Source organism: Limanda limanda, chromosome 23, assembly GCF_963576545.1.
Source record: "Limanda limanda chromosome 23, fLimLim1.1, whole genome shotgun sequence".
Lineage (NCBI taxonomy): Eukaryota > Metazoa > Chordata > Actinopteri > Pleuronectiformes > Pleuronectidae > Limanda > Limanda limanda.
The window spans coordinates 9,740,030-9,762,606 of record NC_083658.1 but is presented as its reverse complement, the minus strand read 5'-3'; the positions used below and the strand labels follow the sequence as shown (position 1 = coordinate 9,762,606).

The following is a 22,577-nucleotide window of genomic DNA, read 5'->3' as shown; positions in this document are numbered from 1 at the left end:
GAAAAAAAGTAGAGCCTCATGGGTTTGTAGACAGCATTAAAAAATAACCTTGACCCTGCACATCACCACAGTTTGTTCTCTTTCGATTTATATTAAGACCAAGATTATTTTCCTCAGCCTCTTTTGGTTGGATCATCTTTATCTCTGAAAACTCACTGAATATTCCCTTTATCTTAGTTTCATGCAAAATTGTTTGTTGCAAAACAACACTAAATGTGTTATTGGATTACTAAAATAGATGTCAAAGTTTGTTCAATTGTTATTCATTAAAAATAATCAGGACTGCTGTGATTGCTGAGAGGTTTGACAATATGTACCATAATAACCTTTCAGTATGGACTTCATTACCCAGAAGCCATTGCATATTACCGACTAAAAACTATCCCTGCGTTCTGATGCTGTTTCTCAAACCAACACATTCCACTAGTAGTGTATTCTGTTTCAACTAAATTTATATAAAATGCTTAGAAATGTTTTAAATGTTATTTTTGTTGTACTACTTGCTATTTTTAATACACGTCACTCGTCTCTGTGTTAGTTTATGTTCGTCCCCTTCGCGTCATAGTCAACGCGGAAGCAAACCGGTGGTCTAAATACAGTCTATGGTCTGAACATGTCAGTGTCCAGCAGCTGCTACAAACCTGTGAGCCATGTCCTCTTCGACATGGACGGATTATTATTAGGTGTTTACACGTTTTGTGTATGTGTGTGTGTGTGTGTGTGTGTGTGTGTGTGTGTGTGTGTGTTTCATATTTTGTAAAGCTGTCTCACAACTGTGGCGAAACAACTCATTCGCCAAACTTCGAATCCTCTCATCCGGCAGTCCATAGGCAAATACGGAAGTTCAAGACTCCTACGCACATATCCACACGAGCGGATCACTCCGAACATTGTAGTGTTGTGCGTTTGAGACATTGTTTGCTACTTGTTAATTCGGCTTCCTTTTAAAACATCAGACCGTGCTTAATTTCTCTGAAAATACACCGAAGTCCACGGTGGCTTAGCTTGGATTTGACAGTGAATCAAGTACCACTAGTGTTTCCACTGTGATGGCAAGACGTTTAAACTTACGTTTTATACATAGTAAGAACTTTTTATAAATCATGTGTTTGCCGAATAAAAGATTATAATCTGTTGAACCGTTAAAATGGGTTAGTGCATGCTTGGTGATCATATATGAACCCTTTAAGTCTGGCAGCTTCAAAATGCCTTATTTTTAAAAATGTTGTCAGGTTTGATGGGGGACCTCTGTTTACAATCTTATGCATATTTAACATTTATAACGGAAAGACAAAACAAAGCAGTACATTGGATTTTAATTGCAGTTTGAGGTCACAGCCAAAAGTGAGAGTCTGTCCCCTTTGCAGGCGACCACATTTTGTAGCTGTGCACCAAAGGTTCCATTCATCTTTTAATCCTGAATGTAATTTCTTTGAAGAGCTCTTCATTCTCCTTGTGTGTTTTTCCCTCGTTTCAGACACGGAGCGGCTCTACACCGTGGCCTTCCAGGAGATATGTGATCGCTTTGGAAAGCAGTACACATGGGACCTGAAGTCCAGGGTGATGGGGAAAAAGGCTCTGGATGCCTGCCAGATTATCCGGGACTCTCTGGAACTCCCCATGACAGCAGAGGAGCTCCTCTCCGAGAGCAGACAAATACAAGAAAGGATATTTCCCTCCGCCAAACTCATGCCAGGTATTCTCCATTTTGCCAGTTTCATTGATGCGTTTGAAGCCTACATGGTGGATCGCTCCTCTTGCATGTGCATTCAATATGCAGCATTCTCCCGTGTTATTCAGTACTTCAACTATATTTAACAACTTTTTCCGTGTAAAAAGGATAAAAATAACAACTTATAACCAGCTACAGTTGGTTTTTACTGTGACAACCTAAGGTCATAGGTCAGTTGATTCTCAAAACCTGTGGTCTCTGTCTATACCGAAATCTGAAATTACTCCTGGAGTAAAAATACATTTATAATAATTGAGTACATTTGCATTGCACAATGACGGCAATTCAGCACGTAGCTGTCTCTCATAATTTAATTCATCAAATGACGCATGGATTTCATCCTTAAAATGTCATGTCGCTGTTAAATTATAATGGAGAGCATTTCATTTACGTCAGTTATGCTATCGAACAAAGACAAGAGAATGCTGATTGTCAGGGTCGACTTAACAGAAACATTATGCAGATATTAATTTTTCTACTCATTCCTAAAAGGCATGGGGAGTGTTGTTCACACCCTCTCTCCAAGCTGAGCCTCACATGGAGTGCATGCTGGTACATCTAGAGTTTGTTTTCTCAGTTAGGGTATTAGATTTCTTTGGTGATAGCTAAAATAGGCCGTTTTAGTTTTAGTGGGTTACTTTCAGTACATTGTATCTGCAGATCTTCATATCATGCTAATCATCATTCTTCCACCGGCAAGATTTAATCTGTCAAACCATACATGTTTTTTTTTTTCACCTTCCTGCTCACGTCCAGGCCATGTTAGTTGATAAGCTAAATTGGGAAGCAGATCATATCACCACCACAGCACCAGACATATATATCAGATGTGATAAAACCAGATTGCACTTTAATAACATTCAACTAAGCTAAGGGTTATGTCTGCCTCCTCATTGCTGAATAGGAGAGTATTCCCATTCTAATTGCTTCTGCCAAGGCGGCCCACCTCCACTATAAAAGAGTGTGGGTCTTATTTCTAAGACAGTCCCCCCTGTTGGGCCTGTCTGTTTCCCCTCCTGTTATAATGATTTTTCCAGTAATCATCCTTCTTTGGTTGTGGTCTGGTCTTAGGTTATGGTTAGGCATATAGTTAATGATATGGCTGTGTTCAAATCCATCACCTTCCATTGAAAAAAAAAAAAAAAAGTAATTATACCTTGACTGCTTCCGTAATTGCTTATTTTATTTGAGTTACTTTGACATAAGTAAGGGCTCTGAATACTTCTCCCACCACTGAACACAATAACTCCAACAAAAGAACTGTTTGAGTCAGCGGGACACCAGCAACTAAATTGACTGTTTTTGTCAATGGAGTCTGGTGGCTTTAAACACTGCAGCTTTTTCTTGTAAGGAATCTTACTCTAAAACAGAAAGGCAGAGACAAATCGGAGCCTGTCAGTGGCAAAAACCAGCACTTTAAAAGAACACACACATATAGGCCACTGTGGGCAATTTTTACTTCCTGCTTCTTTTCAGCTGTCCTGTCTTCACGTGCTAAAATACTGACTCCCTATTTCGGGGGTTGTAAATGCATTTTGCCGATGTGTAGTGTTCATTTCTGAGCGTGTGCACCAGGGCAACGCAGCAATCTCCGGGGCAACAACACGAACAATACAGTTATTGCATGAATTCCTTTGCCCACGCCTCGCAGTGGCCTTTCTATTGGTCAAAGTTTAGAGATCGATTTACCTTTGACTGATCCTAATCTGAACAAAGTAGAACACATTTCTTGGCTGCCTCGGGCCAGCCTTGTCTGGCAGCAGCATTGTTTACAGGGTGCACAGGGATGTATTCAGTGTCTACATGTTCTCTATACCTAACAGGTTAAAGGTGCGTGTTCCTTGAGGGAGTTTTTATTACAGGTTTTTATAGACTCTCATCCTTGAAACTGTAGATTAAAAAACCTCCCACAACTCTGCTCTGCTCTCCAGGCACCATTGAAATTAAAAACAAGGATAAAATGTTGTCTGGGAGGGAGCTTCACATCAATAGGGATTTTTATTTGAAAACATTGGCCTTGTGTAGCTGCTATTCAGTATTATTCTAACCGTAAGCCTCGCTTTGAAACATGCTTTACAACCAGGTGTGGAGAAACTCGTGCGCCATCTCCAGAAGCATTCAATCCCCATTGCTGTGGCAACCAGCTCAGCTGATGTGACGTTCCAGTTGAAGACGAGCCAACACAAAGTCTTTTTCGGTCTCTTTGACCACATTGTCGTGGGTGATGATCCCGAGGTGAAGAACAGCAAACCTCAGCCGGACTCCTTCCTGGTCTGTGCCGGCAGATTCAACCCTCCAGCTCCCCCAGAGAAGGTAAATACCACAGAATACAACAGACGCACCACATTTTCAATTCATGTGTGATCATTTAAATAAGTTCTCTCTGTGGTCAATCCACATTGTGCGTGGTTTGTGAAGGGATATTCAAATGATGTACAAATGCATTTGGCGTCAATGGAGTAAGTGGCTGTAAGTAGATGTAGATTTCATACTTTCATGAAGCATCACAGACCATCCAGGTTTATTTCAATATCATTTCAATGATGTGGTGCCATTGTAAAGGACACTATAACAAACAGCATAAATCTGTGTAACTATTAGAGGGCCATTGTCACTATTCAGGCTCCATTAAATGAGTTGTTGAAATCCACTACAGCAGGTTAAATGTTCTAAATTGGTAACTCTTAAACCATAAATCTGCAAATTTTGATAGTTTGACGTAAAAAATGCAGCTATAAAGCAAATCACCCTGTAGTTATATCTTCTCAAAAATGTTTAGCCAATGTTGGGAAGCATGGACAAATCTTAAAGATTTTGTATATTCTATTAATAGCTGATTTTATAAAAGGAACATGTAGTTTATTACACAATTTAAAATGTAATAGAAAATTACAAAAGAACCGAATGTGATTTTGATTTTTAAAATGATTTAAGTGTTTATTAATTATAATGGCAGAGGGATCCCTGATATGTGGCTCTCTCTGAGGTTTCTACATGGTTTTTCCCCTGTATATCATTTTTTTTGGTAGTTATCCCTTGCTCTTGTTAAGTCCTAATAGACACATTATGATTTGTGAATATCCGCTATACGAATCAAATTTGATTGGTTTGATTGAATGAATTAGCAGCATCTCCTGCTCTGTGTCAACCTGTCTTTCCGAGCAAGAACGTGACACAAACATATATGGTGTTGTCTTGACTTAAGCAGGGAACGATGGTAGAGGAGTGAGGTTGTTAAGGTGAGTCACAAGCTCATTATATACCGATTTTGCCCAATTTTCTTTAAGTACCTTTAAAACGTTGGTAGATGTGCTCTTTATTTTATGGTATTTATGCATTTGCAAATGTCACTGCTTTTTTAAGACGGGACTTTCTAATGCACTGCAACACAGCGAGATCTCTGAACTACAAGCTGTCAGTCATCTTCACCAGCCTTGCCGCCTAAATTACAGCTCACACACACACACAACTACAATAACGTTACTGCTCGACAACTCCTGTCACTTTTGTTGTCTTCTCCCTCTCTCTCCCTCCCACTTTTGGCTTCAGAATTTAGTCTTGTTTTACGATGGAAATAACGATCCCCACTGTATACCCTCGCATTAATTCACCAGTTACGTTTCTAAAATGAAACTGAGATAAAAGAAACACACAGTAATGACTGAAAATAATCTATTAAAATCCAATAAATGCTGTAGATTCACCCTTTATAGCTCATATTCAGAATCATAGTATAGTCATAAAAAATAGCCCAAAAAATGTCTGGTCAGTAATACAACAAAGTGAATACCTTCCTACTGCTGCTCCTGTCCTTTTTTTTGTGATTGCTGTTTAACTCCCATTAACGACTCAACATTTTCTGCAGATATTTTCTGCAAATAGATTAAATCACTGGAAGCTTTCAAAATACTTTTGTTTGCTATTTATCAAATGGAAAACAAAGGAATGTAGTTTAGATCCTCTATAAATAATTTCATAAACGTTCATTTTACTATAATTTATTTTGTAATATATAACGGCATTCCAGTTTTATCGACCAATCAAACAACTTTACAGTACAAGTTGCAGTTACACTCGTGTTTATACAGCATGTTTTCTATCACGCACCCTTCCTACACAGTTGGCACAGCCATCAGTGACAATCTGGGGTTCAGCATTTTGCCAAACGACACTTTGGAATGCAGAGTGGAGGAGCAGGGGATCAAACCAACAACCTTATGGTCAGTGGATGACCCTCTCAACCCCCTGAGGCACAAACAGTGTTTGTCCCAATGCTTGTTTCTTTAAACAAACAGAACAAAAGTAAAGTTAGGTGTTTTTGTTGTTGCTCACTCCAAATGATGGTGTTTTCGGGAAAATGTTGTGTTTCCGATACAACATGTCCTCCACATATTCTACCTTGTAAAAGCTCATAATAGCCTGCTCCTGTTTAAAGTGTTTACTCTACTGCATATTGAGCGGTATTGTTGTCCCGGACTGCATTGTACATACATAATTGAAATGAGTAGCTAATATTCAGACCTCCTTGTGTTTGTGAATGTGGTGGGTAAACAGCGACACCTCTCAGTATAATGCAGTCCACTTCAACACCAATGCAAACTTCCACCTCAGAAAGGACCATGCATTTAGAGTATGAAGAACAAAGTGTTGTTAACTCTGGAGAGATTCAATTATGGTTGAGCTGCTCTGTAGGACTGAATTAGACTTTACAGATGGGCCTTTTTACTCATTCTGCTCATTGTTTTATTTGCATTTGTTTTTGTCATTTATGTGTTTGCCGAAGCTTTTGTGCAGCAGCAGCCTGCAGCTTGTATTTGTGTCAGGTCATGGGTTGGTATTCGATTCACAGACCGTTCCAGTCTTGACCTAGCTGGGAAGCTGGAACTCTCTGGATCTCTGTCCAGAAGAGGGATTCTATCATAAAAGATGGAGACACTGGAAGTGTGTGGCTGATGTCTGCCTGATCTGTCGTGCATTTAGCCTGGGCAATCTGATGGTGAGAGCTTTACTCACACTGGAGAGTAATCACAGGGTTGACAATGATCTGAGAGAGCTACAGCAGGTAAAGGAGGCAGAGGACCACCTGTCAGCAGTACGTCAAACACCATGTACAGTATGTCCTTTATTCAGTTGGATTTCCACTTCAACTGCCTGTACGTCAGCCACTGGATTTTCACTCAAAGCTAATGTGTTCCATTTTCAGTTTTAAGAGGCAGAGCCTGACGTCAGACTGACACACACATCTACCCTGGCACTTTGATCAAAAGTGGTTGAGCTTTCAAGGTTCACGGGCTGTTTAAGATATATTTTCAGACACTCAGGAAGCTTTTGGCAGTGTTAGCTGCCAAATATCTCACTAAAAGACACCAAATAACAGCGGGGCGGCCTGACCTACTTTGGAGAAAACACTCACACTCTAGAACACATGTGAAAAATAGTAGTGTTCTGATAATTTGGACAAATCGTTCCTCAGCGCATGACGTGCCAATTAGAGAACTGATTTACATGACTTTATTCAGTTTGAAACTCAGGGTGAATTGTAAAGTGTTGTAGTGGTGTATATATATTTCGTTTTATGTAACTTTTTCCTTACCCTAGTCGAGGATTAAGGGCTGGAGATGCCGCAGTTTTCACATATTGTGAAGTCCTAATAATAGGTAAAATTTGATTTATGAATATGGGCTGTAGAAAGTAAATCAGATTTGGCTTTAACAGCGTCACTCAGAAGATAGGGTAGATTTAGATTACAGCGATATTACAGCTCAAATGTAAAAATAAGGACAATGTGTCAATAATAATAATGATAAGAGAAAACCTGTAGCTATGATATGACAAAAGTACACAGTGCTGCTGTTCTCGTCAACCTGCATGGGGGCTTTATTTGTAGCTTAACAAATGACTCGTTGTTTACCTTCATTAAAATCACAAAAGGGTTCAGATTCAAATGGCTAGTGCTGCGGTGGAGTCTCATCCATCATTTACAGACGGTAAACCTCAGGAACATGTCTCGCCTCCTCAGAGAGACTGATGAAATAAACACTCAGTGGAAGATTGCATTGAGTTACAGGAGCGCGTGGAGCAGCAGGTAGCATCGGGGTGATGTAAGGACTTCAGCTTTTTTATAACACTTGACTGAGAAGATCCTTTTTTTCGTGTGGAATCATTTCACCTCCCCCAGTGCAACAGTTGCGTTTGAATCTCCCCAGTGGTGGCAATAGAAAGGTTCAGAGCCATGCTAATAAATGAGGTGGGATTTATTCTGGTCTGCCCCGCAATGGGAAGCGCAGCTGGCAGGCAGCTCATCATAGCCAGGAAACATCAGTCACCATGGATACTGATAGCTGTCTTGCTCATTCACTTCTTATAATATGTGCTGTCTTGCCTGACATATAGTTAGCAGTTTCAGACAAAATTATGGTGTCTGTCTTGTAGATTGTCATCGACGTTTGTGTTTCAAATTTCGGCAACAATGGCAACAGAGCAGAATAATAGTTTTCCTTCTTCTATCTCCCTTTGTTGGGCTCTGTACACTAAATTATTATTTTGTGTGCTGTTCATTGTATAAGCTTGTGCAGTGCCCTTTCCAAAAAGACCTGTTTGCTTGTGCCTGTGTTAATTCTCCGGAGCCTATAAAAACTTATTCCTGAATCTTTCTTAAACGGTTATATATTATACTGTCACTTTGTGTTGTTTGTGTGCTGAAGTTTCCGTGCTTTTTGTAAACATTCGGTGCAGAGTCAGTTGGAAAACGTGTGTGGGGTTCATATATAGTTCATTTATTTACTTAAATTCATTTATTTTACTTTATTTACTTACGTTCGGTGTGTAGAATTTATTGAAGTTGTTTGTTCCAGTCGAATACTCCTCATCTCACCCTCCGGTTCCAAACATGATGTAAATATAAATTATTTAAATATCAAGGGCTCATTCTAGGGTATAGAAAACCACAATTAGGACAATTTCTATGCGTACACACTATTGAAAACATTCCCAGGATTATTTTATATTTAATTTCTGCCAATAGAACCCTTTCACCTTAATCTTTTTTTTTTTTTTTTTTTTTTGCATCCATTGTGTGCCACAATCTTCAGACCCAAGTTCAGAACCTTTTCAAACACAGCTCTGTAATTCAGCTCGATAGAAAGCATCCCAGCAACAGAAGAAAGATTATGATTTTACTTTGAGGACAAATTGCCATCAGGAAGTGATTCTGTGAATATAGTTGCCATGACGGAGATCAGCATCCGGAAGATCCCTGAATGTCTGTGTCAGTCAGAGATGGCCAAATGAAATAATCAAGTGATTTGACGGCAACTTTTTAACATGCAGTCTAACCCAGATGCAGACCACTGCTGTAGTTTATCCGAAGACAAAAGAAATTTGTGGAATTAGTAGATTCATCATATAAACTACTTTTCTCAACAGTACATATTCAGCTGACAAAAATGCTTCTCTGCTTAAAACTAGCGTTTAATTTAAAAGTTTAGTTTCTCAGCCACGCCTCCTGAACGGTGATGTATCTCTAAGGTTCCACTGGGTGACCCCTGCCAAAGGTGGCAGTCCCTCTTTGTGCTTTTAATGCAGAGTGCCATGTAACAATAGTAAGTCTTATACATAGGCAGAGATGCGACATCTTGTATGAACAAGTGACAGTAATTATAACTGTGTAATGGGAAGGAAAAACCCTCACACCCCCAGACAAATTCTTACATTGTTTTCTATGATAGCCATAATCATAATCCCTAGTATTCAGGCTCCATTGTTTGCTGATGAACATATCTCTTAAATATTTTAATCAACTGCTCAGTTTGAGTTGAGGATTCAGATTCATTTTTTTCTGTCTTAGAAATCCTTTTCTGAGCATCGCCTTCAGCTATCACATCATCTGTATTCACTTTGGGTGAGGACAGCTTGGCACAGCAATTGAAATAGAAACATGCCCTCGGTAACATGAACCCTGTCAAAAGAAAGAGCTCTGCAACAACAGCTCTGCAATAAATCTGTTACAATAATGTTTGGTTGATTCATTGTCCAGACCATTGTCTAGATATTGTGTTTTACGGTGAGTGTTTTAAGTCTAACATTTGAATTAATTTGTAGTAACTATATGCTAAATTTAGCCTTATTATTTGCTTATGAAATATAATAACAGTAGAGGAAGACAAATAGAAAACATTTTACTGTCATATACCCTTTTATATATACAGTCTATATCACAGACCCATTCCTGCCAAGTGTATGGTAATCAAGTTGTGTGTGGTAATTCACCGTGGCGTTGCTGTTGTGCTGAAATCACCAGAGAGAGGATTTGAGTGTGTGGAAAGGAAATTCAATGGACATTTTGATGATGTCCATGGTGTCATTATACCACATTTATGATTATCTTGGCCAGAATTATTCATGATGACAATATTATTACAATATCTCTATAAAGTTTTTTAAATAATAGTTGAATAAAATTCATTTTTAAATTCATCGTCCCTGCTGTAATTTCACATCTTTTTCTCCCAAATACAACCTAACCTTGTGATAATGAAACAGACACGAATACATAATCAGCCACTCTGGCTGCACCGTTAGCGTAATGGTTTCCCGCAGATACAGAAACAGAGCGTTGTTGCTTGCTTTTTGTTTCTTGGGGTTGTACATAATACTTTCACTCCAAACTCCAACTGAGATGGATGGATAGAGGGAGGGAGAGAGAGAGAGAGAGCTGCAAGCCGTAAAACAGCTGTTTCTGTAAAACACCTCTGCCAATCTCGCAGAGAGAGAGAGCGAGAAATATTAGCTTTCAAGTTATAGGTTATAATAAATATAAATTATATTATAACTAAAGATAAAGACAAATATCAAGGATAACATATTGTAGTCACAGTTAGTAGCTCCAGCAAAGGGGGTTGTGTTTGTCTGTCTGTGTTAGTAAACAGGATTACTGTCTTTTTTTATTCCCGTCCTCCTTTAAAATGACGAAATTGGGCGTTTCAATTGTCTATGTGTGGAGTGGACACAGAAATAATCTGAAAAAAGACACTGATACAGTGAATCTGCATCTGTCCTGGAGATGGTTTTACCTGCTGCCAAGTATCATGTTACCTGTAGTATGGATCCCTGCCAGCTACCATCAGGGTAACAAGGAGTAAATGCATCTCGAGTGACTTGTCACCATGTCTCACTCTCATCCTCTGCTGGTGTCATTTATTTTTGATGGACTCTCATAAAAAATGAAGCACGTAGATGGCAGGACACATCTGATTTAATTACTTTAGTCGTCAAGTGGCCGTAAATACAACGAGACTTGTTGGACACAAATCCGTGTCTCCGACTGTGGAAGATGGTGTCAAATCGACTCCCCATTTACTACCCACACACTCTGCCACGATAAAAGAGATAGTCAGACCAAACACTGTAAATAATTACTGGTTTTATGACCAAATTCAGACCACTAGCCCAGTGCCCTCTCTAAACTGGCCTGTTTGCTTGGCCTGAGGTAATGCTTGTCTCTCCTTGTTTATTTCTTGACATTGTGCTCCTCAACCAGATCTACAATAAACTGTTCCCTTTTTTATTGCTTACGTGCTCAGAGCTTTTTATATACAGTCTATGGTCCAGAGTGAAGTGAGAAAACATAAACTGTATTCATCCTACATGGCTTATCTGTAATAAAGATTTTCAAATCGATGTTTTTCATAAAATGAAACTGATTTAAACATAATTTCGAATGATTACATTTGTTAATACGTCTTCATGTCGACTATTTTAGAGGTATGTTAAGCAATAGACCCGATACTTAGAACCAAGTTTTCAAAATAGAAGCTCTAAAATTCCGCTCAGTTAAAAGCATTTCAGCAACCAAAAATCGACATTGTGATTATACTTTGATTATAATTGTCCAACAGGAAGTGATTCTGTGAATGTTGTTTCCGTGCAGGTGATGAGTACCCATCACATGTCAGTCCTTCTTTGTCTGATATGGTGAATAAAAACTGTCAAGTTATCAAAAATGATCTGGCGGTGATTCTGACCTGAGGTGAGGTTTCACACTGTTGCTACAGAGCGCTGGTCGTCAGTTTATTCAGATTTTATTCATGTTGACATATCGCATGTCCAAATCACACCAAACTCTGCATTGCAATTCCTTTGCAACAGACATGCAGAGTATCAAAACCATAGGTAGGTAGATGAAAATGTTTTCAACTTGTGCCTTAGCCAAAGATGGCGGCTACTACGAATATACCTTATCTCAAGAAGGTCAAGAGAGAGGAGAGAGATTGACCAGGAACAATTGTATACCATTATGTTCATCAGCTCTGACTAGTTGTTATAATGAAAACAATAAGAGTTATAATTATGGACGTAAAGATGTAATTAATGATAGCAGCAACAGTTCATATGATTATTATAATAATAATAAAAATAATAATAATAATAGTTGTCTGAATCCTGCAGCTCAGGAGTCCAAGCCAGTTTTAAGAGTGAATGTAAGTGGCAAGTGTAAACTCCTCCTACCCCCCCCCCCCACACACTGTAATATCGAGTGTTCATCAATCAGCAGTCCTGCCAACCCGGACGTGATAACCCTTCACCTCGATAAAAAGTGATGGGGACTGTATATCACAATTTAACTTCAAAATACTGCAATGGTAATTGGCTTCTGGATCATATCATAACAAAAGGGGGCCGAGAAAAGGACATCATTCAACAAGGGAGCAATGGTGGGGTTTTTTTTGTATGGCATTTGGACATTTACAGCCTAATTTAACAGGGAGATTTGAGGCACCCAATAGATATATCCTCACTAACTCCTCTGCTCTCACTTTAAAGGATTCGCTGCAAATAGGCCTGCCTGTGGCATGGCACACCTGATTTTTTAATCTGCAGCCAGCCACGGTTAGGGCTGGCATTTTTCTTGATGAGATATGAAACTGCGGCTCAGAGGGGGAATCGACAGAGTGTTCAGTGGAATAACGAATGATGATGCGTCACTCCCTGGCTCCCGCTCCGTGACAGAGGAGTGGAGGAGGGGGTGAGGGGCAGAGAGGAGCCTCGGCGCGAGGAGAGGGAAGGAGATCATACAGGGAGGGGGAGGTAAACAGAAGAAACACTTGTATGGTAATAACGCACACGTACTCGCACACAATCCTCCTGCCTTATTCCACTGATGAAAAACCCACTTTTGTTTGTTGTGACTAAGATGTGAGAAACAGGCAGAGAGGCTAGATGTCACACGTTCAGTCCACTCAGACAGACCCAGATTTTGTAATCAAAGGATTTTCCTGCACAATTCACAGACTCTGTAACCAGCTTCTCTGTGTTTCTCAGCGCTACTGTTTAAATTATGACTCACTGTTGGCTAGAAAACAGAGTTAAGGTCAGAAAAAGCACAAGTGAACTCAAAATACAGCACACCCTATTTGCAGTGGTTTTACTGTTTTTCCGTCTATGGGTTTAGTTGGGTTAGACGAGACGGGCTAATGGGCTGAACGTGTGACGAACACTTGAGCTGCCGGCATCTCGATGGTCATGCTTCAAGAGACCCTCATGAACTGTGAAGCACCTTCATTAATTACTGTGGGTCCTAGCAAGACTGCAGCACTCCAGCTTTGTCTGACCCACGAGACACTGACATACATGAAGTTGAAAGCAGTTAAAGTAAAGTAGGTTATGTTGGGTTGTATTGATTTTGGATGATTCTGTAAAAGACAGGGTCACGTTCAATGACAAATGTATTTATTTTTCTTTTGCTCACATCATAAAATGTATGTGCACGGCGGTGTGGTCAAGGTTAGTGAAATATCTGTAACACACCAAACTCCACATCCTTTGTGTTTACACAAAATACTAATATCTAGCATTCTGAACAAGGCAACTCAAAGGCTTATTGATTTTGGTTTTAACCTCAGACTTTTCTCACTTACATTTCTAATCAGAATTGTAAATCTATTTCATTCAATATTTACTCAAATGTGTGAGTACTTCCTCCACTACTGTTCAAATGATCTATGGTCACTCTAGTTGAGCTGCAGAGATGCTATGAAGAGATAGGAGAAAGATTCACACAAACAAAAATCACATCTTTTCAGCTAATACAGGCTAATTGCAGTGTCGTGCTCAAAAGGGCCTTCTCAGCTGCAGGGGACAGGGAGACTAATCACAAAGATGATTATAGCCAAGGACAGGGTGGACGTGACCTGAGACTGAGGCAGCAGTTCACCTTTCAGCACGATGCTGACCTGAGGTCCCTCACTGACTTTGAGTAGACCGGACAAAGTCCAGATTTAATCCTCACAGGGAACATCTGTGGAGAGACCCTGAAGATGGCAGTTCACAGACGCTTCCCATCCAATGTGAGGAAGCAAGGAATGTGTAGAGGAATGAGATAAACTGCACAAATCCCAGCGTAGAAATTATTTAGAGACTCAAAGCTGTAAATGCTATATGCTTCTAAATTTGCAAACACTTTAAAAACATGTTCACTTGAACAGATTGATAGAGGGAAATGGTCGTTTTATCCATTTGCAGTTAAAACTCTCAATTCAAAGTGTGCAAAAAGTGAAGGATCTTATTACTTTCTTAAAGCACTGTGTGCACTAGCAGTACCAGGTTCTTAAATTTATTGTAATCCAATCAGTGGTCTGTCTTTTTTCAGTCTTTCCCTCTCAAATAACAGTATAACTACTGTATTTGCTAATGGAAGCCAGAGCTAGTTAGCTTCCTGTTGCTCAGGGTTGAAGGTAAATTACACGTGCTCTACTTAGGAAATAGAGAATTGCAGATTCTCCAACTCAAATGTCAGTCCGAAAACAAAGTTTCACTGAAGCAGAATGAATTACATACAGCAATTCCAATATGGTAATCTCTATCAGAAAGAAAGAGAATAGAATGGTTCTTTGCGTAAGTGAAGGGACAGATTTATATCTAATATATTGTGTTGGTGGTCGTGGGTCGTGATCTTGGTGGTAGCTGAATTGTGGATTATAATTTCAACTAGATTTGAATATAGAAATATGTCTTCTAATTTATAATACTATTACTGGCAGTACCTCTACCTTTACAAATGTCATTACGGCTCCATCTCTTTCAGACATTTTCTTTTGCACAAACATTGAATAACTTCTCCGGTTATGTTTGACGCCGTCTTTTCTCATCAATGTTGTAAATATTGTTATTTTGTCGATGTGCATTTCTGTCTCTGAGGTCGCTACGCTTTTTATTCTTTCTACGGATTAATAGTCTTTTCTTTACTCTTGCTGAGGGTCAAGGGCAAGGATGCCGCACCTGTGAGACAAACTGTTATTTGTGAATATGGGTTATACAAATAGAATGTTATGGATTGATTGATACTAATACCTAAAAGTATGCACAGATACAAAAGCATTGGCTAGTAAAACGTTGGTATACACCTCTTATATTTGTGTGTGTCGGTGCAATACAGGACAAGTGGAGAAATGTGTAGTGTCTCCTATTCAGAATTATTTTTACGAAAATGTTCCCTGCAGCAAAACAAATATATTACAAAGATGTGATTTAATGTGAGAGTCGGGAGGCCTGGGGCGGAGCAGCGAAAGCCCCACGTCCCTCACTGTGAACACCGCAGTTCACTGGCCCCACAGGTGAGTAATGTGGTGTCGCCGCCGCTGTCTGAGCTGACCAAAAGTGAAAGAAAAAGCACTGCTCTCTTTTCCATGGAGAGCCCGAGACATTTTTCATAACTCCACAGTAACACCGCTGATGAGACAGGAGATTTTACCAAAGGTGTGCTCGGCAGCCTGAATAAGATTAATGAAACATGAAAGTGAGCTAGTTCATGCTCACACTGATAGGGAGGGAGAGAGGCAGGGAGAACTCGTTCTTCCCCTGTCATTAATCATACAGGGCATTACACCAGGGGAAGGCTTAATAATCCAGATATTCAAATCAGGTACAATTAAGACATGCACTTTTCTATCTGAACATTAAATTAGCCCATTAAAATCCTGCCAAACCTTACCATATTTACACCAGCCCATAGATTTCCAAATCTGTGAATTTTGTGAATATACTGCATATGTGTTTCTTTTAGGATAAGAGATTAAATTTGATCAGATCATTATTATTGACATTTAAAATAAAACCCTTGTTCCCATAAAACATGTGAGATGTATGAAAAATGCATGAGAAAGCGAGACAATGTGTCCTTGGGATTGTGTTTAACAGGAACATTTCATTTTAGTGACAGCAGTGTGGATATAAGTGCACTTAAGCAACTGTGGTGCTAGCTACTGGTGTATGAAATGCTGGTAATGGAGCTGCCGAAGCATCCCTTACATCCACACCTAGGTAAATGGACCGCATTTATATAGTGCTTTTCCCAATGAACACTCAAATCCCTTTGCACTTCAAGTCATATTCTTGTGCTGTTATATGCTGTGCTTTTATATCCAACATGATGTTTAAGGTTTAGTGTATTTGCCATGGCATGACATGGACGGTAGAAGCCAGGGAATTGACCACCAACTTGCTGGTTAGTGGATGACCCGCTCTTCCTCCTGACCGTCCTCTCTGCCATAACAAGCTTTTGCAGTTCAATTTTTTTCATTTAAGAGTTCCCTTGATTTTTTTGATTAGTGTACATCTTGTGGGATTTGAAATATGTATTTTTTTTCATAATTTTTTTTTCCCATTTCACCAAATATACACACAAAACAAGCTTATGGTACTTGCACAACTAGATCTGTCAAAATGCTACTTGTCGTTTGTAAGTGTCGGACGATTATACAACATTTCATTCCAGACACTAATCAGCGAACCCCAAAAGAGAATGTTGTCCACTAAAGGGTGATGGAAACTTAAAACACATTCATTCAACTATGATATTATCATTTTCTAAATTAAGTTTTTTTAATATTCATTTCATTATCACAACAGTTGTATCACCAGCCCATTTCAAAGCAAACAGTATTGGTGCAGGAACAGTATAAAGAAAGCCTGCACTGAGAAATGAGAAAGAAAGAATAGGATCTCACACAGGTCGGATAAAGTCTGCGAATTCCCTGTTGAAAGCAGGAGCTTTGGATGTGAAGATAATGATGCTGCAACAACATGGCAACTATAATTCAGGGCCTGCCCCACCCCCATGCTTTTATTGGCTTTCATCCCCCAGAAGTCATCAGGGCTTTACAAGGATACAGATTCCAAAGTAAAGGTACTCTGATCCAAAAGGAGGCAAAAACAGTGTTTCCAAGCTGCAGCCAGCAGAATCCTTAATTTATCATTTTAGCCATCTCATTTGTCTCCAGTCTGGTGCTTGAATGTGCAACATGGCCAGGGTCACTCGCAGAACAGCCGCATCTGTTGTAATGGAGAGGCTTTGGGGATGATGCAAGGTTTCTTAAAATGTTTCCATGGAACACAGAAACAGTCCTGAGAGGGTTTAAACAGTGCAAAGGCTGAAAGGTTCCGTTTGGTTAGCCTTTGGAATAAACTCTGACAAACTATTATGGGTAGCTGAATGGTTTAAAATACAGTGATGGCCAAGTTGATTTAAAACCACTTAGCCCACACTCTGCAGCCCTCTGTATTCCTCTTATCTACTCAAGCGTATACGTTGCTCGACTTGCATCCGGATACGCTGCCCAGTCCCTTCTCCCTGTTTGTATTTTCCTGGCTGGATACTTTATCGCCGCAGACTTCAAATGTGTGGGTTAAGCCTGCTGCAGGGTCCTCCTCAGATCACAAGCAAAGCAAAGGGAGGCAGGCTGGCTGGGAGATTTGCAGACACTCATTTTGGCTCAATGGTGATTTTTTTTTGATTAGGTCCTTGGGCTGTCTTCTGGCTTTTCTTGGAGGCAATTGCAATCTCTTTACAAACAGCACAGTGTTAAGTTATCTCCTAATGAAAATGTGCTCAGTAATCGCTGCCTCTGTTGTGATTACTTTGTGTCAGTCAGTAAACATGTCCGGCTGTGTTTCCCCTTTCCCCGATTTCACAAAGAACCCTTTCAGCAGAAAGTTTGAGCAATCAACCCCAAACAACGGGCGGATTTAATAATTGATTTGATTTATTTGCACTTTAGAAGTCAATAAAGTATGATCTTAACATTAATTTCCATAATTGAGCATTAATATGATTTGAAGAAATGCAATGGGAATCGCTGGATTTCATGCATGAAGAAAATATTTTCATCCATGTCCAAATAGAAAAGACCATGATAATTATTTTCTAAACTCAATATGCAAAAAGTTGAAATGATAGCAAATTGATACGACAATGAAAATATTTCAATAATCAACAAGAACTTTTACACGTCTTCCTTTTGACCGTTTGGAAAACTTGCATTTTAAACCTACGTTGGAATATAAATTCTTAACTATATAACTCAGGGCAATCATAAAAGATCAAAAAAGTTTTGGGAAAAACATTTAGGATGCCCTGATTTGAACTTTTCAGGCTCTTTCAGGTTTGGAGCCATTATAGATAAATCGTTCTTTATCAAATTATTGATTGAACATGTAGCCTCCCAGTTAAACCTCACTAATTAAGTTTGTTGAATTATTTCTTTCATCTACATTTCTTAAAAAAGTTTGGTGTATTTGTGATCGTAAGTTAGACTAGCTCATCCCCTTTCTTCCAGTCTACATTCTGAGTCCAGTGTTGCACTTAACAGACAGACATGAGACTGGTACTGATCCTTTAAATTAGTCAAATATTTTCTCAAAATAATTAAAGAAATTCATTTTTGTATGAGGCAAAACACTTCCTTGTCATAGCAACATATTGTAGGCCTGATCTATCTATTGAATGTTGGACTTTTATAATTCTACATCTCCCTAAGTAAGGGGTTAATACATAAACCATTATATTTGTCTGTGATGCATACCTCATGTTTCATTCCTATCGTTGTGTTCTTTCTTTTTACAAGCATGAATGATTTAGCTTTTTAGTAGCTGTCTTTGGCAGATACATCTTCTGTTTTTGTTGAATCCTGATTCCTGAACACATTACAGCCAACTTTTTTTTACGATGAATGCATCTTTGAGAAGTATAAATAAGTCGTCAACATGTAAATACTATTGGCAGAGTTGCATAACAGACATTACAGCTTTTTATTCCCAGCATCAATCTGATGTTGTTGTTGTTGCGATCATTAAAATTTGGCCTTAGGTAGGCAAAGGCCTTGAACCATGTAGGCTGTGTGTGTGACCTTTTGACATATGATGCTTGCACCAACACACACAGACACACACACTTGCGCTTCCTGAGTTCTTATCCTCCACTGTTAAGGTCCATCTATCATCAACACTGGTTTCATTTCGGCTCTCCACAACAGAGATGATGAAATGTTACACATCCCTTGCCCAAGCCGCCTCAGGCTCCCGGATCATTTGGAAGATGCGGAGGGCGATCTGTCACTGTCGCTTATGCACTCGCCACTGCACGTAGGACAGAAACACATGCATGACTCACAAACACACAATTTTATTGGCGTGTGTTCACATGTTATTCTGGACATACACACGAGTGTGCCAGCTTGGTAACGTTCCCCTCCGTGTATGAGCCATGCATCCCAGCTGTAATGACAGCCATATTTTATTGCAACTTTTGTTGTATTAATTTCTCGGCTCTGTTGGGAACAAAAGCTGCAGCACCTCTGATGAAGATCTCAAGATTCACTTGTGAAGGTTTTGTGTTGTGCCACTCTCTGAAACAAAGGATCGCTTCAACCCTGTGATTTAGTTTTACAGGTTTTGTTTTGATAAAGATTCTCCACCTATTTCTCTAAACATACTTTTTCAAATTGCTCATTCATACTGTACTTTTGCAAACATGTACAATCTCCTGCAAGAGGAAGATGAGTACAAATATTTAGAAACAATTAACAATTATAGAATTCCAACACAGATGGCATCTATAAGAAAGTTCACCGTGGCAGCAATTTTGACCAGAACTGTGCAAAGTTTTTCATGCCACTGCATATTGTTGCTAGGTTATTATCGGGAAGAAATGAGAAGCAGATGGACTTGTTTACAATGTGTAACAACGCATCCTATGTCATTAAGGGACCATATGTTTGATAGAATAATGTTATTCTTCCAAGTAACTGTTAATATCAGAAAAGGAACAGAAGTAAAAGAGACAATATTCCCTCCTGTTATGTTTTGTGTTTGTGAAACAACTAAAGGCACATCGAAGTATCTACCTCAATAGATAGATGGACAGATACTTTATTGATCTGAAGTCAATGCACTTTATTTTCATTCATACAAAGGTATAGGTTAAAATATAATGAAAATATACAGGTTTTCCTTCTTAATGCTGATTCATCCTCCTGCTTTGAAGCTCCAAGGTAGCCTACGAGTAGAAGTGTACCCTTATGCCGTACCCTGACACGCCCACTAGTGTTTTGCGGTGTAATTACAGAGCGACACACACACACCGCTACGCACAACTATGAATCTGCCTTTAAACCATTGCTGACAGAATGCATCAGCTGTAGCTATTTAAAAATGTCTTTAATGGCTTAGAAGATGTGAGTGATGTCTCTTTTACATATATCAGTTTTCATGATCTGAATATCCAAGTAAAACTCATGCAAACCACTTCAACTAGTTATGCAACAAATGATTCACCTGATTTCTCCCAGTTGACCTGAGCTGGTTTCAAACATCTCTAATGAGCTGGGCTTAAATAAAAAGCCACAAATGTGTACAAATTGTGAATATCTTTCAAAACACCACTGAACATGTGTTCATTTCCAAAAGCATGAGACGTCCGTAGTGTTTACTACACAGCACATACTTTAATTGTTTCTTTGGTGGACACGATGACATGTTCAATCTACAGCCATGTTAACTGGTCATGAAGACAGACTGTCACGTGGTTGATACATTGCCTTCACCTTAGTGCCACGTGCTGACAAAGCTGCAAAACTGAACAAGCCACGAGTGAAGCACGGCAGATTTGTCTGTTGATAGTGTAATTCAAAGGGAGGGATTCTATTAAAGACATTATTTTCTCAGTTCTGTAACGATGAATCCACCAGGGACTTCTTGGTAGAGCAGTGCTCACAGCACTACACTATCCAAGGCCATTATTAGAACAACATCGGAGAGAGACAGAATATTGACTCTTCCGCAGTCACATTTCCCAGCTATTGCATTAAATAAATAACTGGTTGGCTTAAATTAATAGATACATTTGATTTAAATTTAGGGTTATATGAGTTAGAACTCGCAGCGTTTTCACACTTGGACCCTAAGTGTGATATGTTAGACAGGTGTGAAAACTAGTTGCACCCAGATTATGGCTAAATCAAGCTCTTGAATAGTTTGGTTTCGGTGGAAGCACGATCCAACCTTCTCAGGTTTAAGGTCAACAACACCTGTAGTTATTCGGTGATGCAGCACATCAGGCAAACTGTAGCAGCTTGTGTATTTTTGTAGTAGTGATCAGATAATGTTTTGCAAGTTCTATCTCTTACTAGCATCAAGAAAAAGGTTGCCCTCTTCCTGAAATTGCTTTCTTCCTCATGCCGCGGACACGTCTGACCAATAACTGGAGAGAATATTCTCATCCAGTTTGTGGGTGATGCATTTTCATTATGCATCTTCAAAGAACGTAACCAAGAGGAAATCATTCGACCTCGGAGCAGAGCAAAGTACCAATAGCAAGGAAGCTTCTTCTACTGGATTTGAATGAATCTGATTTTTCATTTGTCAGAAGGACTTTTGATTGTGACAATAACTTTAGCAAATACTTTAGTTAATACTACAACATTTAGGTACTTTGCGACCAATGTGTGTGTGTGTGTGTGCGTATGGTACTGAATTTCTGGGATGCATTATCCATTATGTGACCTGGTTTACTCTGGTGCTTTTGGTCTTTTATCATCAATCACCGGGAAGAGTTTTTATCTGGTTATGAAACTGTCTTATTTTAATATTGCTACAACAGCAGATGAGACAATCAGAAAATAGGCTTTTTCCATTAAGTATTCTCAATTTCTGAGTTCGGAGCAGATTGCCGGTGAGGTCAGAGCAATGATTTACGACAGTCAGGCTGCAAAAGCCCATGTTTATGCAAAGGGAGAGGGAACAGGCGAGCGGGGCTAGGCGCTAGGCTAAATGCTAGGCTAAAGGCTAACCCATACAGACCAGCGAGATGGATGAGTTCAGAAAGAGAATTACGATACATTACCTCATCGATATGCATCTTGCAAACAGCTCTGTGTAATGGTATGGTTTAATATGCCAGCCAACTTTAACCCCCCCTATACGTGGAATGAATTGGGATTGTCTCAGGTGGGATGTTCCATTTGCCCACAGTAAGATGAGAGGAGGAGGTATGCATTTCTCATATCTGTGTCAATGGTTAAGTTAAATCATTAACTCAATTTACGGCATGTGACGTGAAATTTTAAGTTCCTTCTAGGATCTTTAACCGGGTGAGCCAGATAGGGTTCATCGGGGCCCAACTTGTGTCTCAGCAACAAATGCTTGTGGATTTTTCCTCTTAATCTGAAATCTCCTAGTATCTTTTTCTTCAATTCTGCTCATATATTTAATGCCGCTCCTGTAATACCCAATCAGTTGAGGACTTTGCAGAGCGAGTGTCTACAAAGCCTCCAAGTCCGTCTTCCAGCCTTTGTCCTGACAATTCTCCAACTGTTACTGCTACTCAATGATTTTTCTATCCTTGGGTCCTCTTCACTGGTCGCTGCAGCAGATTGTTAATATGCAACGATGAGCCCCCCCCCAAATTGTTAGTGCCAGATATGCCAGACAGTCACCTGAAAACTTGCCAATGCCAAAATGGTGCACATGATGTCAGTGCATCAAGCGTCAAAACCACAAGAGGGGGAACCTCACT

At 39.5% G+C, this 22,577-nt stretch overlaps 1 protein-coding gene across 1 annotated transcript in view; it reads left to right on the top strand.

Annotated features, from left to right (window-relative positions):
* Positions 1-583: 583 nt before the first annotated feature.
* Positions 584-22,577, top strand: part of pudp (pseudouridine 5'-phosphatase) — a 32,056-nt gene continuing 10,062 nt past the window's right edge. The window contains exons 1-3 of the mRNA XM_061066935.1: positions 584-683; positions 1,478-1,696; positions 3,816-4,045. Of these exons, the coding sequence (XP_060922918.1) occupies positions 614-683; positions 1,478-1,696; positions 3,816-4,045 (519 nt within the window). The 5' untranslated portion in view covers positions 584-613. The remainder of the gene's footprint in view (positions 684-1,477; positions 1,697-3,815; positions 4,046-22,577) is intronic.